The sequence below is a fragment of the Bombus vosnesenskii genome, unplaced genomic scaffold (assembly GCF_011952255.1).
Source record: "Bombus vosnesenskii isolate JDL3184/JDL3185 unplaced genomic scaffold, Bvos_JDL3184-5_v1.1 scf7180000013295, whole genome shotgun sequence".
NCBI classification, from domain to species: Eukaryota; Metazoa; Arthropoda; class Insecta; order Hymenoptera; family Apidae; genus Bombus; species Bombus vosnesenskii.
Window position 1 is genome coordinate 1,703,963 of NW_022882946.1, and position 13,404 is coordinate 1,717,366.

The 13,404-nt window shown below is 36.5% G+C and overlaps 1 protein-coding gene across 4 annotated transcripts in view; it reads left to right on the forward strand.

The window, feature by feature from the left end:
• LOC117233465 (protein O-mannosyl-transferase TMTC1-like) overlaps positions 1-13,404 on the forward strand; it is a 274,021-nt gene that overhangs the window by 220,708 nt on the left and 39,909 nt on the right. For all 4 annotated transcript variants that reach the window (XM_033493803.1, XM_033493806.1, XM_033493804.1 and 1 more), the window contains exons 8-10: positions 3,502-3,623; positions 3,987-4,151; positions 5,999-6,112. In XM_033493803.1, the coding sequence (XP_033349694.1) occupies positions 3,502-3,623; positions 3,987-4,151; positions 5,999-6,112 (401 nt within the window). The remainder of the gene's footprint in view (positions 1-3,501; positions 3,624-3,986; positions 4,152-5,998; positions 6,113-13,404) is intronic.

Genomic DNA, 13,404 nt, shown 5'->3' on the forward strand with positions numbered 1-13,404 from the left:
ATCGACTTTTCCTTTTCCATCGATATCATCTTTTCATCCATTTTGTTCCTTGCGCGTAGAATATCGATGCTTTCATTAAAATCTGATTCATCATTCGGGAACGTTGAATCTCGATACGATTCCTGTGTTTCCTTGTTAATTAACTTCCTGTCCTGTAAACTGGATTTTACATCTTGATACGATTCGTCCTGTATTTCGTTGCTAATTAACTTCCTCCCTTGCATATTTTGATCCACTTTCACCGAGTTTGATTCATCGACTGTCTTCGATTCTTCATCCTTTTTCTCCTGTCTCGAGCCGCCTTCCCATTTCGTTCGCAAAACAAACGGATCCGAAATGAAAAGCGATTTATCGCTCGAAGGTCGTTTATTTTGGTTCGTTTTATCGTGTGCTTGAAGTATTTTCACAGGTAGTTCTGCAGTCGAGAGTTTATCACTTCCCACTACGCTGTTCATTGTGTTATCGATCGAAATATCATTAAATAATGTCTCTTCATTTTTTATGTCAAAGTTGACTTTCGCGTCACGGTAATTACAGTCTTCGTTTCTATGTTCGTCGTTTTTGATCAAACGTTCTTTATTCGGCTGTGTATCCGAACCATATTCTCCTGCTTCTTCCAAACGTGATCCAAAAGCTTTCTTATATTTTTCTTCGCTTCCACCTGAACCATCTTTTCCGGTGTCTTTCATCGGTGATTCAGCATCTGTTTCGTATTTTTCTTCGGTCGTACTTGAACCATCTTTGCTTGTTTCTTTCACTCGTGATTCAGGATGTTGTTTTTTGTATCTGTCTTCAGCCTGTTCCGTGATCCAAGACGTTTTTGTTAATTCGTTAAAATATCCCGTGTTTCTGTTCTCGTTCGAAAGAGACGATTCGTATCTTTTACCGAACGCGTCCTTTTTATCAATTTCCATATCTTCGTTATGTTGTAGAAATTGTTTCGTGTTTAGAAATTTCGTGTCATCGACCCATTTTTCATTCTGTATTCCTAGATCGTAACTCGCGTTTGACCTCCTTAACAGCGATTCCGTGAATCCCATTCCTGATCTGAATGGCAACACAAAGGAGAGCCAATCGTCGCCAAAAGCGTTGTTTCGGAATTTTTCCATGTTTTCCGATTTCACGGTGCTTAATTGCGCCTTGGCATTCGCCAGAATCTTTTGAACCTCGTCCTCGTTGTTGAGATTTTCCGTTAATACCATGTAGTCCGAAATACGGTAGTCTTGTAGCGATCTTCGTTGACGATCTTCGTGCGATTTGCGAAGAGTAAAGTCGGACTTTTCTAGCTTTGGTCTCAATAAAGAGATTAGAGGCGGCGGATTTCTTGTTTCTCTAGCAGAATCCTGTGTTTGAGTAAAGATCAATGTAAATAATGAGGATTTTTCTTAGAAATCAGATATTTTTGGTTTTGGTCAATGTTTATTATAGAATTTTTACAACAGTAGAAGATCAGTAGATTTTTACAACAGTTGAAATTCATTAAGAGTCATTTTTCGTTTTTGTATCGTAGAACAATTTCCAAATTCAACGCGTTGTCAACAAATTCAACATTAAAACTTTATTTTTTATTTTTAATTTTGGTATTAAATATGCGTTATTGTGAGCCGCTTGAATATTTGAAAAACATTAATGACATTAATTATATATGCGGATTAATATTAAATAAGATAATAACTAACATAACAACACTGCTACTCCTTTATTTTTATAAAACTCTTATAAAAAATGTTTAGAACGTAAGGATGTAGAGATTTTTTAATATACGAAAATTGACACAACGAATTAAAAACATGGATGTAGTATCGAAACATTTAATATATCAATATCGCATTCTCAAATGAAACGAACTAGGGGTAGAAATTGAACGAATTAAGATCATGGAACGGAAAGCGGAACACTACTTCTCTTCTGATAGAAATATTCCTGAAATATTTCAAAAACCACCATAAGTACGTCGGCAGATTGACCAATTCTATGTCATAGCATAGAACTTTCCATCATCACTTTAAGATCTTCACGTCTAACATGTAATTACATTTACAAAAAGTAACTGTATTTTTCGCTATTCCATGCTACAATTCGAATATTTCACTATAAAATCCAATTGACAAAGTGACAAATCTTTTAATCGAAATCATTTTCTTCTCTATTCGGTAATGAAAAATTGCTGAAATATTCCAAAAACCGCCATAAGTATGTCGGCAGATTGACCAATTCTATGCCATAGCATAGAATTTACCATCGTCACTTTCAGATCTTCACGTCTAACAAGTAATTATATTTACAAAAAGTAACTGTATTTTTCGCTATTCCATGCTACAATTCGAATATTTCACTATAAAATCCAATTGACAAAGTGACAAATCTTTTAATCGAAATCATTTTCTTCTCTATTCGGTAATGAAAAATTGCTGATGAAAGTTCAAATATCACGGCGGTGAGATTAAAAAGGGAAGAGCGCGACATTCGTTTGCTCGTCACTTCAAAGATTTATTTTTCAATGAATCCGACAAACCGGAAGAAAATCAAACGGTCCGCTGTCGGACGCCGGGAAGGCTTTTGATCATCCGCAGCGCGTCCAAACATACCTGTCTATCCGCGAGGCGAAGAAGCAACCCTCCCCAATCAGTTCCGCTCGAAGCCTCTTGCACTGATCCCATTTCCCACCGGGTTAATCCAGCCTCGTTCGCTCGTGATTTCTGTCGTCCATCCTCCAAAGAATTCTTCTTTCCTTCAACATCGTTGGATATAGTTTCCTCGTCGACGATGTTCACGCGTTCTAACCACGTTTCCGGGCCCTTCTGTTCCACTATATACTTGTTCGACGTTTGACTTGGGACTTTAGACGAGACAATAGCGAAAAGGAGCGATGAAAGAATCACTGGTATCTTCATCATCGTTGGAACTTCGGACACTATTATTCGTTATTGCTGATACGTCGATTATATACTCCGCTGGCAATTGTACAAACAGTCTGCTGAGAACGCGTACGTCGAATATATACGAATGTTGTTCCAGACTAATGTGCATCGTTTAGTTGCGTTGCTTGATGTTATTCATTCGCGAAAATTCTAGACTTTTCTATCTAGAAACTGCTGTTTCTCTATTTGTTTGATCGCGATGTAACTTTCCTTATTTTCTCACGTTTCTCTCGTAAATTTAATTACGCATTAAACCGTTCCATAAGAATTTCGTGTTTGTATATTCGTGTAACTTTGAAAATACATTCGATTTCCTTAATAATGGATAATTGATTTAATTATACAATTTCCTTGTTTTGTATCACGCAAGGGATACTCGGAACTTCGTTGACACGTGCGTGACACGATTTCGACAGTTCGTGCGATACAAAACCATTCGTGTCTTCTATGCTCGTAAAAAGTTTACTTAATACGTGGTTAATGGGCGACACAATATTCCGTGGGAAACCCGGAACAATTTCGTTTCCAAGGCAAAACGCTTTTTCCGCGTCTAACGCAGCAACCTTCGTTTCATTTTCAGCAACAGAGGCACCCGCCTCTTCTTCTTGGTTGGATGTTCCTGGTACTGCCGTTCTTGCCCGCATCCAATCTTTTTATTACCGTTGGATTCGTCGTTGCGGAACGTGTACTTTATTTGCCCAGGTAATTTAACAAAATCTTGTCGTTTCTTGTAATTTTCAAAATAAACACTGTATATGTGTTTCAGAATAGGAGATTTTTAAAGAAGGAGAAAATATCGAGAGAAGAGAAACAATCGTTTACGAACAACGTTTCATGTATATATATATTTTTTAGAAGTAGACTAAACTGAAAATTTCTATTAATATAAACTTGGTTCGTTTAAACAAAATAAAATATACGTGTATAAATGTTCATGCAGTATAATTTTGTTAAGTGTAAAACACTTGTTAGTGTTACACTTGAAAGATCTTAAGATTTTACTGTATTTTAGAGAAAGTTAAAACAGATTCGAAAATATCTCAAGCGAGCAACGAATGTTCACAGCGTTGGATGGATTCTTCTGGTCGTATATGGGATGCAAATCAGCTGGACGGCTATTCCGCGCAGAAGAAGTCTGATCACGACCGGAATCGTTCTACTTCTACTCCTAGGATGCTACAGAACGATACTTCGAAACAGAGACTGGACGTCCAGAGAAACTCTTCTCAGGTTTGTCGGCCGAGTTTTTTAACACTTTGCACTCGAAACGTCAACTGTACTGGCACTATATTTCTGATATAAGACGCTTCGATATTGATGAACGTATGCAGTTTATAAAATTATTAGACATGCACTTTACATTCAACGATTCGCTCTCTTTTCAAACATATTTTCGTGCGATTGATTTATATATTTTGGAGGATATTATATTGAAAAAGAAACTCAAACATCGAATATATGAACACGAGAACAAAGACTGAAAGAAATTAGCGTCTTTCACGATTTACTCTGCAAAAAATACGTACAACGTTACATTCGCCGAAAGAGTTTGTTAATTTTAATGAATTCGTAATGTAAACGTTTAGATGCTTTTAAGAGATAAAAAACAACGAGTTTTGAAAAAAGTATATGACATTTCCTTTTTTGCTTGATTACGCAGAAATTCTTGAATCGTCGGAACACGCGATTATTTTTCACCGTACGCAAAAGCTGTCATAACATTGAACTGATAACAAACTGGTCGATAATAGAACGAGATCGAGGGACGACAGACGCGAACTTTTGAATGTTCGCCGATATCGATGATGAAAAAATAATATTCGATATTGTATTTTTCTTCTCTTTCCTTTGTTCGTGATACGAAAAAGAGAGCGAGAAGTTGAATTTCATCTTAAAGCTCACGAGCCAACAATTTCAAATGGAGCGTCGAAATGTTTTTCAGTTGCGTCATTATTCTTGGGACATTCGAGAAATTTTATGAATATTTTTAAATTCGTGGCGAACGTTTTTGCACCGAATTTTCCGAAAAAAAGTAGAGAAAATCTCCACGCTTTATAGAAGCTACAGTAGTTTATTGTCGTGGCAAAGAAATTACCTGCAAGGTTGTAAAAATGTAAGGATATGAGGTTTCACTGTAGGTAATGGGTATTCAGTTTTATGGAGTCGAGAGTTACAATTATAAGGTAAAAGATATCCAATATCGAGGAGATTATAAAAATGTAGAAGACAAGAGTTTAATGCCAAAATTATTGGCGTGCAGGAGGATCTGCGAATATTATTAATTTATGGATGGAATCGACCTACGTATTAGATAATTTTTTAGATTTATGTTTTATATTAATACAATGTATTGATGTTAGTAATTCGACTCAGGACTCGGAAAATTTCACTAACCATATTAGTTCAATTGTGCAAGTGGATCTTGATCCTCGATAATTCCACGTTTATAATATATTTGTTACCAAAATTTTATTCAATTTATTACTGAATTTCTTACAAGAAAATTTTCTGTCGTTACTGACTTGTAACTCGTTAAATTTTATGGTCTATGTATATTACATTCTTATTTTTATCATTATATATTTTTATTATCGTATATCTACATTAGTATAATAGGATTGTGCAAGAGGAGCCTGATGCTCGATATTTCCCCACCTTTGACGCATTAGTCTACGAATGAGTAATACAGAAGTCGAAAGAAATATTCAGTCAAAAAGTTTACAAATGAAAAGCCAACGAGAAAATGGGAAATCACAATTCACGTTACTCCCTAACTTGAAACTCTCCCCTTAGTCGTTCGTTCGGTACGCAAGCTCGTAATTCGTCGTGCACGAAATCCCCAGTCTAAATTCCCCGAATCGCGGCATAATTTCGCGGAAATTTACGCGGGCCTCTTCGTCACTGGTGGGACAACGCCGCGGGCACACCGCCAATGCTGTCGCACGAGCGAGAATCGCGCGCGTGGTAGCAATTGGCCAGACGATATCAGATGTAACCACGGCGGGATAAAGAGCCGGGGATCGCGTCGAGGTCGAGATGATGACCCTGTCTTTGACCCCGAATCCTCTTGTTTATAGGGCGGGTCTGCGGTCTCTTCCCCATAACGCCAAGATGCATTATAACTTCGCCAACTTCCTGCGAGACACGTCGCAACCTAACCGAGCTATTCTACATTACCAGCTGGCCCTTTGGTGAGTACTATGAATAAGAGAATTTCATTCGATAGTTGTGTAAATGTCGTCGACTCTTTAGACAACATTCTTTTTCGCTTGCGTGAAAGATGGATTTTGATAGGATGATAAATCCCCTGAGACGCGAAACACATGTGTGGTTAACATCCGGTTAAATTTACGGTTTGTCCTACATTTCCTCGAGCATCAGTACGTACAACGCTTTCAATTTTTCCGTCAGAAACGCAGGGAGCAGCGTATCGACTGACATCATCTCTTCTACCCTTCAGAGTCCCCTTTTCCCCAAGGCGCCACGGCCAACTTTGCTCGTGACTCGTGGTTACCCACGTTTATTTGCGTTAAATCAAATCGCTTGTAAGCAACCGGAGATCTAAACGACAGGCATTTTTACATTTTTACAGCGGTGTTGTAGACACGAGGTTAATTTTTTAGGATTTTTAAAATTCTCTATCTCGGTGAATATCTTTGATACACAGATGAAAAGTAACGTGTTTGTCGGTAAAGACAGATCAAGTGGTAAATCGTCAAGATTTAATTTATCTTATTTATCGCTTGCCACTGTTATACAACAACATTTTTAGTACTAATAATATGTAATTTGTGACGTGTAAAACTTCACCAATAATATTAGTTCAATTACAATCAAATTTCACGCACTCGTAGCCATTCGGTGACATTCCTGCAACGCTTGCTACATAATGATTTCGATTTGCCTTTTGCTACGATCATTCTTTAACAAATATTAGTCCAAGCAAACACGTCGTTCCAAAGACGGAGGAATCTGTCCGTTAACGGAAGAAAGTACGAGTTTCTCGTCCGAAGTCAGTCACGACGAGAGGCAAGACTAGCGAGCTTACATCCACGAGATCGTTTTTTTCTTTTTCTTTTTTTCTCTCTTTTACTTCTCGTGTCCTCTTTCAGCGTAGCTCGGCCACGCTTATCAAAGCAGTAAAAGGTTTACTGACAGTGACTGGTATTCCGATAATGAAAATTCCACTTCCCCGTTCGCGCGAATCCTTTTGAAGTCGCCGCCTCAATGAACCGATCCCACGTTCTTCCCACTGGGAACCAGGCCATCAACCCGTTCCTTTTTCGCCACCACATCGCGGCCTTGTTTCCATGTCGCAACAAGGCGAACTTTCCCGCAGACTCTTTCCTCGTCTTTCGTGCAAATACATATTCCCCAGCGTTCGTTTCCATTACCACGCTTTGTCTCTTTTTTCTCGATTTGTTGTTCCATTGTTTTGCATCAGCAGGATGAACATTGATGGTATCGATCTCGGACATTGACATAGCTGTCGTTTCGATAGTCGTTTTCGAAAAATTGAGAAATTTATTTTAAAGGTTATTGAGTAATTGTACAAGATTTCGTACTTTTCACAGTCAGAATTTTATATAAAAACTCGTGTTCCATTACAATTGGAGCGATGACACGCTATCGAATAATCGAATGGAAACGTATATATCACTTTTGGAGGAGAAAACGTTGTTTGAGTTAGACTGTTCCGTAAGTTTGAAACACCTAACGTGCTTCTTATGTTCAACATCGATCGATTCTGACCAAATATCATGAAGCTGCGTATACTAAAACGATGGACAGAAACTGTAGAATCACACTTTACTGTTACATCAGCTTTCACCAAGACGCGCTATCGATCCTTGCCACAATATTCGTGAAGCTCGTTAATCTATTGTATAAGGTTGATAAAAGTTTCAGGTCGGTGTATTAATTTGTTAGCCGTGTCGCTGAGTGAATATTTTTGGGAAAATTGGACTGAGAATAGATGAAGTTGTGTTTCTCTGCAGACACTTGAAATAATTCAATTATCGATAATAAAAAAGAGCAACACTTTTCAAAGAAACGAAACAAGACATTTTAATTCATAAAGTTTAATTCATAATTCCAATTATAGATTGAATTGAACATAAAATTAACGCGCTGTTTACACACCTCTTAATTCCTATACCAACATTTATTTTCAAAGCTGTGGTAAAGTCTACCTTTCATGGAATATCTAATTGTCCGAAGAATTACGAGACTAATTATTACCATCCAATTAATTGATTGTGTTTATCTTGTGTTTCGTTGTTATAGCTCCTTTTACTGTAAAGAAATTATTGCAAAGAAACTTACACGTACCTATAAATAAACACAATGGGATATCGTTAAACGTTTAATGGCTCATTATACATTATTGACTGCTAATTTTATGACATACCGTGAATAATAATATCATTGGTTTGTTAACGACTTATGAAGGAGTCACCGATGAATAGATATAATTGATAATTAATTTCGTTTCCGGTTAAACTGCATACGGGTGTTTTCTACAGGATCAATCAGCCAGTCAAATTGATAACGCTCGATTCATCTTCCAACTCATTGTTTGTTAAATTCGATCGCGTATTAATTAAAATCATTATCGAGCAGATCTCTCTCTCTCTCTCTCTCTCTCTATCACTGATTTTGACTCTATGACTTTGCATTCATTATTGCAACGTTATTTAATGGAAAAATATCCTGCAATTCTGCACTGCTGCAGCGTTGAGTATATGCACGATTGCGTACTGTAAATATAAAAATTGATAGATGTCCTTCAGAGACCGAGGCAATAAATATCGTAAAAATACGATTTTATATGGAAGCTGTCGTAATTGTTTGCCTGAAGTTTGAAACGTTTATCCGAAGAGTAATGAATGTTAATAGAAACGCTGAGTTGCTAATTGACGTATGGAAGGCAAATAAATTTCATAGAAATTAACATTGTTTTTGAATCTTTGAAAACCGAGCGATCGTTCCAGTGGGATATACTGTATATCCTTTGTTAAATTAATAGCTGGTTTTATCGGGGATTTCGAAATGTGTTGATCTCTCGACGTGCGTGTTTCATAATTTATAATATTTAAAAATTCGCGACCATAGGAAATGCGTTTGGCGAGTCGGGAAACGCGCGATAAAACCTTAAATCCGATCTATCGAGCTTCGAGCCGTAACTCCGGTTGGATTTTTGCACAAGCGAAAGCACACGGGGAAGGCCGGAAACGCAACGAATCGTGAATTTCTGAAACTGCTGCCTCGTTCCGTGTTTCTCCTCATTCAGGACCGGTAAGCAAAATTAATCCATGCGCCAGTGTACACCGTTTACTGGCGCACTAAAATGCAGAATCCAATTAAATAATTCAAGCATGGCGGCGCGATGAAGGGTAGGTTTACAGTGTGCATCCACGCGTACCGTCGTATGCACCAACATTGAGTGCACGCGAAAACGCTACGGCCGAAAGAATTCCCTGCCAACCACTTGATATCTCTACGATAACTGTAATTTAAGGTTCGTGGCTCAGTTTCTCTGTGCATCGACTGACTAAACGTTTTAACATTTTGTTCATACGCACTTATCGCTGTAAGTAGTGGTAAACAGATTTGTAAAAGGTTGGAGAATAGACTCACTTGTTCATTTCTAAGAATTTATTTCATTTTACACACACACACACATTTTCGTGTGTACATATTTCAGATCTGCACTGGCGAGGATATCGATAAGCATAAGTATTTTTGTCAATTTAATTGAAATTATTGATTGTTTATTTTATGTTACAAATATAAATAACTTAACGCGTGTTACAAAGAATACGTAAAAATAAATTGTGTAAGATACAAGCGAAATTTATGTAAAAATATAATGAAAGGAAGCATCGTAATTGTATTAAAACTTGTAGGTACAGAAATTAGAGTTATAAGCGAAACAATTCTCTAGTATTTAAAAAGTAAATTTCTAATTTATTTTTTGTACTATTAATTTAATTAATAAAAAATGTATTTCTTTAAATCCCATACAATGAGAGTACACTTCTAACACACTGAATGGTAGAATTAAGAACAGCTAATTATTAATACGCGTGAAAATGTACTATTTTAGAAAACGTCAATCCTTTTTTCTTTCTTCTGTGCTCATATTTTGTCAAAGTCACGATATTCTTACACGAATATTTTGTTATTGGGTTTCCGAGACAAACAATCGTGAAAGTTTGAAATCCAAAATATTTTTATATGAAGTTTACTTTATTTCCTCCTTGAAACGGTTTTAAGCGAATCATTTCTGTCGAATCGATCATTTTGTCGCTTATTTAGATTTTATTCATTTCCGTCTTTTTGAAAAATAAAAATTTTTGGAATTGTTTTTTTTTTTGGATTTTAAAAGATGGTATAGAAGTATAAATCTTAAATACGTATAGCATAATGGCAGTAATACTAATTTCTAATCTATACTTGATTATCTATATAAAAATAGCTACAAACTAATCAAGTTACAACAATATTTAAAAGACTTAAAAGATTATAAATGCTAAAAATTATAAAAGTAATTTTAAAAAATAAGACTATCGAATATTCTATTCGCACACTATGTATTAGTTTTCTGTATCATTAATTTATCGGTAATCTATGTAATAAGCTTAATTTCCTTATAACTGGCTATCACCCGATACTTTTGATCAATAATATACCTGTTTGAAAAGTGGAATATGTACTACGTACTACGTACGTTCTTCGAAAGGAAATTGAGAAAAAGGAAAATACTGGTAAAGCAAACATCATACTTTCGCGACTGAATGAGTGGCGGAGATAAAAGGAAAGCGAAACAAGGTGTTTCAAAGAGTAAATCGTGGTCGAACGAAGGAATAATATTTAGCTAACGAATAATTTTAATTGCAGAACATATACCGACGTATGTACAAAAGCGAAAGAAAGAGGAGGAAACGAAACGAAAAAGATAGAAAATGTTCTGAAGTGTAGAAAACAAGAATGGAAATTGGAAATAAAATGGTATCGTTTGTAACGCCAGATATATAGTAAACGTCACTGTCGTTTTAGTCGTGAACGTTTCGAGAAAGAAATGAAATTTTCATTAGCAAAAGATGATCACGAACGATGTTATCTCATATATTTTAAAGAATGATATCGTTATTGTCCACAAATATTTAAACAAGTAGTAACGTATCGATTCAGTATTGATACTGCCGTAATTGATAACAATCCATTACGAATAGCTTACGATTTCGTATTTTTCATTCTAATTCGGTTTCATAATGATTGATCGATTACAAATATAGGACGATTGAACGTTAAGATCGTTAAGCAGAACTAAAGTCAGAATATCCAATTCGAAGTATTGGAAAAGGAAAGTAGTTCTAAAAACGATTAATTCTGTTTTCAACTGAATCATTAACGCTAACTGCAATTGGTCATTACTTCTGCTAAAAGACAAGAATATTTTGTATTCTCTGTCGTAAAATCTAAATGAGCATTATAAGATTCAATGATTGATATCTATCACCTAGACGAGCATAAATAATTGTTGAAAGTAAATATTGCATTTGTATTGAAATTTCTTATTTTCGTCCAGTGCATTCAACTTCGACCTATTGGATCAACGATAACTATCAGAAGTTTTCAATCAAAGTATAATTGTATTATACCGTTGAGATATAGAAATTACTAAGAACAAAAGTGAAAAACAACTGGTTCGTGAAATATGAACGATAACCTTCTCTCTTGTTCTCCCTTTTACTGCGTCTTATTAAGAAATCGATCTATCATTGGATCGACGCTTCGGAACCATTGAGCCGTGGTAATGACAGTTCGATCGTGTCCTCGTTTCCGGTCATCTCGTAGTTGCGTGCAAAGAGCAACCACTTCTGATCGAATTCTCTACAAGACGAAACGAAGCGAGATCGATCGGTAATTCATGAATACTCGACTCTTTTGTGAAAGGTGTTCGTCGAATGAATGCAGCTTGGCCTCTGTTCCTGAACGACGAGCCAGAACTCTCTTCGCTGTGGATATCGCGATAAAGAGAGAAAAAGTAAACGCGAAAACTTGGAGGAGACGTTTGCCACCTCTTGACAAAAGCGTCGAAGGTTACAGCAGTTAATTTCCGCGATACTGAAGAATTTTAATCGACCTACACTTTCATAATCTTTGCACGGCTTTGTCGACGTTCTTTTGTGCTGTTACGGGCCACTCGAGGAACGTAATGTTTATTAATGAAAGGGCATGTGTTCCGGAGTTAATTGAAAAAGCACAACGATCGCGATGGCGGATCAGTCAACTTCGAAGGTTAATTTAGCGTGTTACACGACGCGAAGGCAGTTTTATTGAAAATGATTCTTTTGATCGAACCAAGGCTGCGAAAAAATAAATGGCCTTATATGGAAGACTGGAATTAGTAATCTGTGAAAATTTTCAAGATAAACGAAGCGGGTTATTAATATCGTAAAACTGTTCGCAGATTGAAAAGATACTCCAAGGTTGTTTAATATGTATCTGTTTAGTAGATGATAGTTTCCCTTTTAGACTCAAAGTTTTTACGACTGCACGTTTTTATTTTAAGGCACTCTTTTAACAGTATGGTAATTAAGGTTCCTAAGAAAGTTTACTAGGTTTGCTGTTCTTGCAGAAACTGTAGATGAGATTTTTTTTTAAACAACGTCAGCAAATTTATTCGCGTTTGCTTGAACTGAAATGAAATTCTTATTAAAAAATAATCGTGCAAATCCTTACAAAAATAGACCCAAATTCATCTAGTTAACCTCCTCTTCAATTCTCAACTCGCTCAACTGCGTGCCAGCCTACTTTCTAAATCCATCTAACGAATAAACGGACCACTCATCGACCGCATTTCGACTACATTCTCGACGAAGAATCGTTTCTGCGTGCACAATATTCATTCGTCGCATCGTTGCGAAAAATTGCATGGCTTGGTGCGCGTAGAGTGTCTATCTCGTTGTTCGAGTCTTCGCCGTGGTTGTGACCCGAGAGAAGGTAAAAAAAATAGCGTGGGAGAGAGAAGAAAAAGAGCCATTTCGAGGGCAGAAAGTCCATGAAATTTCAGTCTCGACTACGAGATGCTACGTTTTTGATAGGCACCCCTGTGTCTTTGTTTATCGCGTATGTTTCCCTCGAGAGGTAAGTGCATTGTGACCAACTAATTAGTTCGGACAACACCATCGGATTAAGCTTAGTGTCGCTTTTGAACTGCGCAATCCCATCGGCGCCAACGAATAACGAGACGACAGAGGAAAAAAAGATAATTACGCGTGATATAGATCTGTTATTTCATTCTCATCGTCTGTGCTTTATAATATAGAACGCCAAAAAAAGAAAGAAAGAAAGAAGAAATACCAAACGAAGTAAAATATGTTGGTTTTCTAACAACGTAGTGAGCAGATATTCTAATAATCCAAGAAAACCTATCGTTAAAATTCCCTTTTTTCTTAAATAATGCATCAAAGTG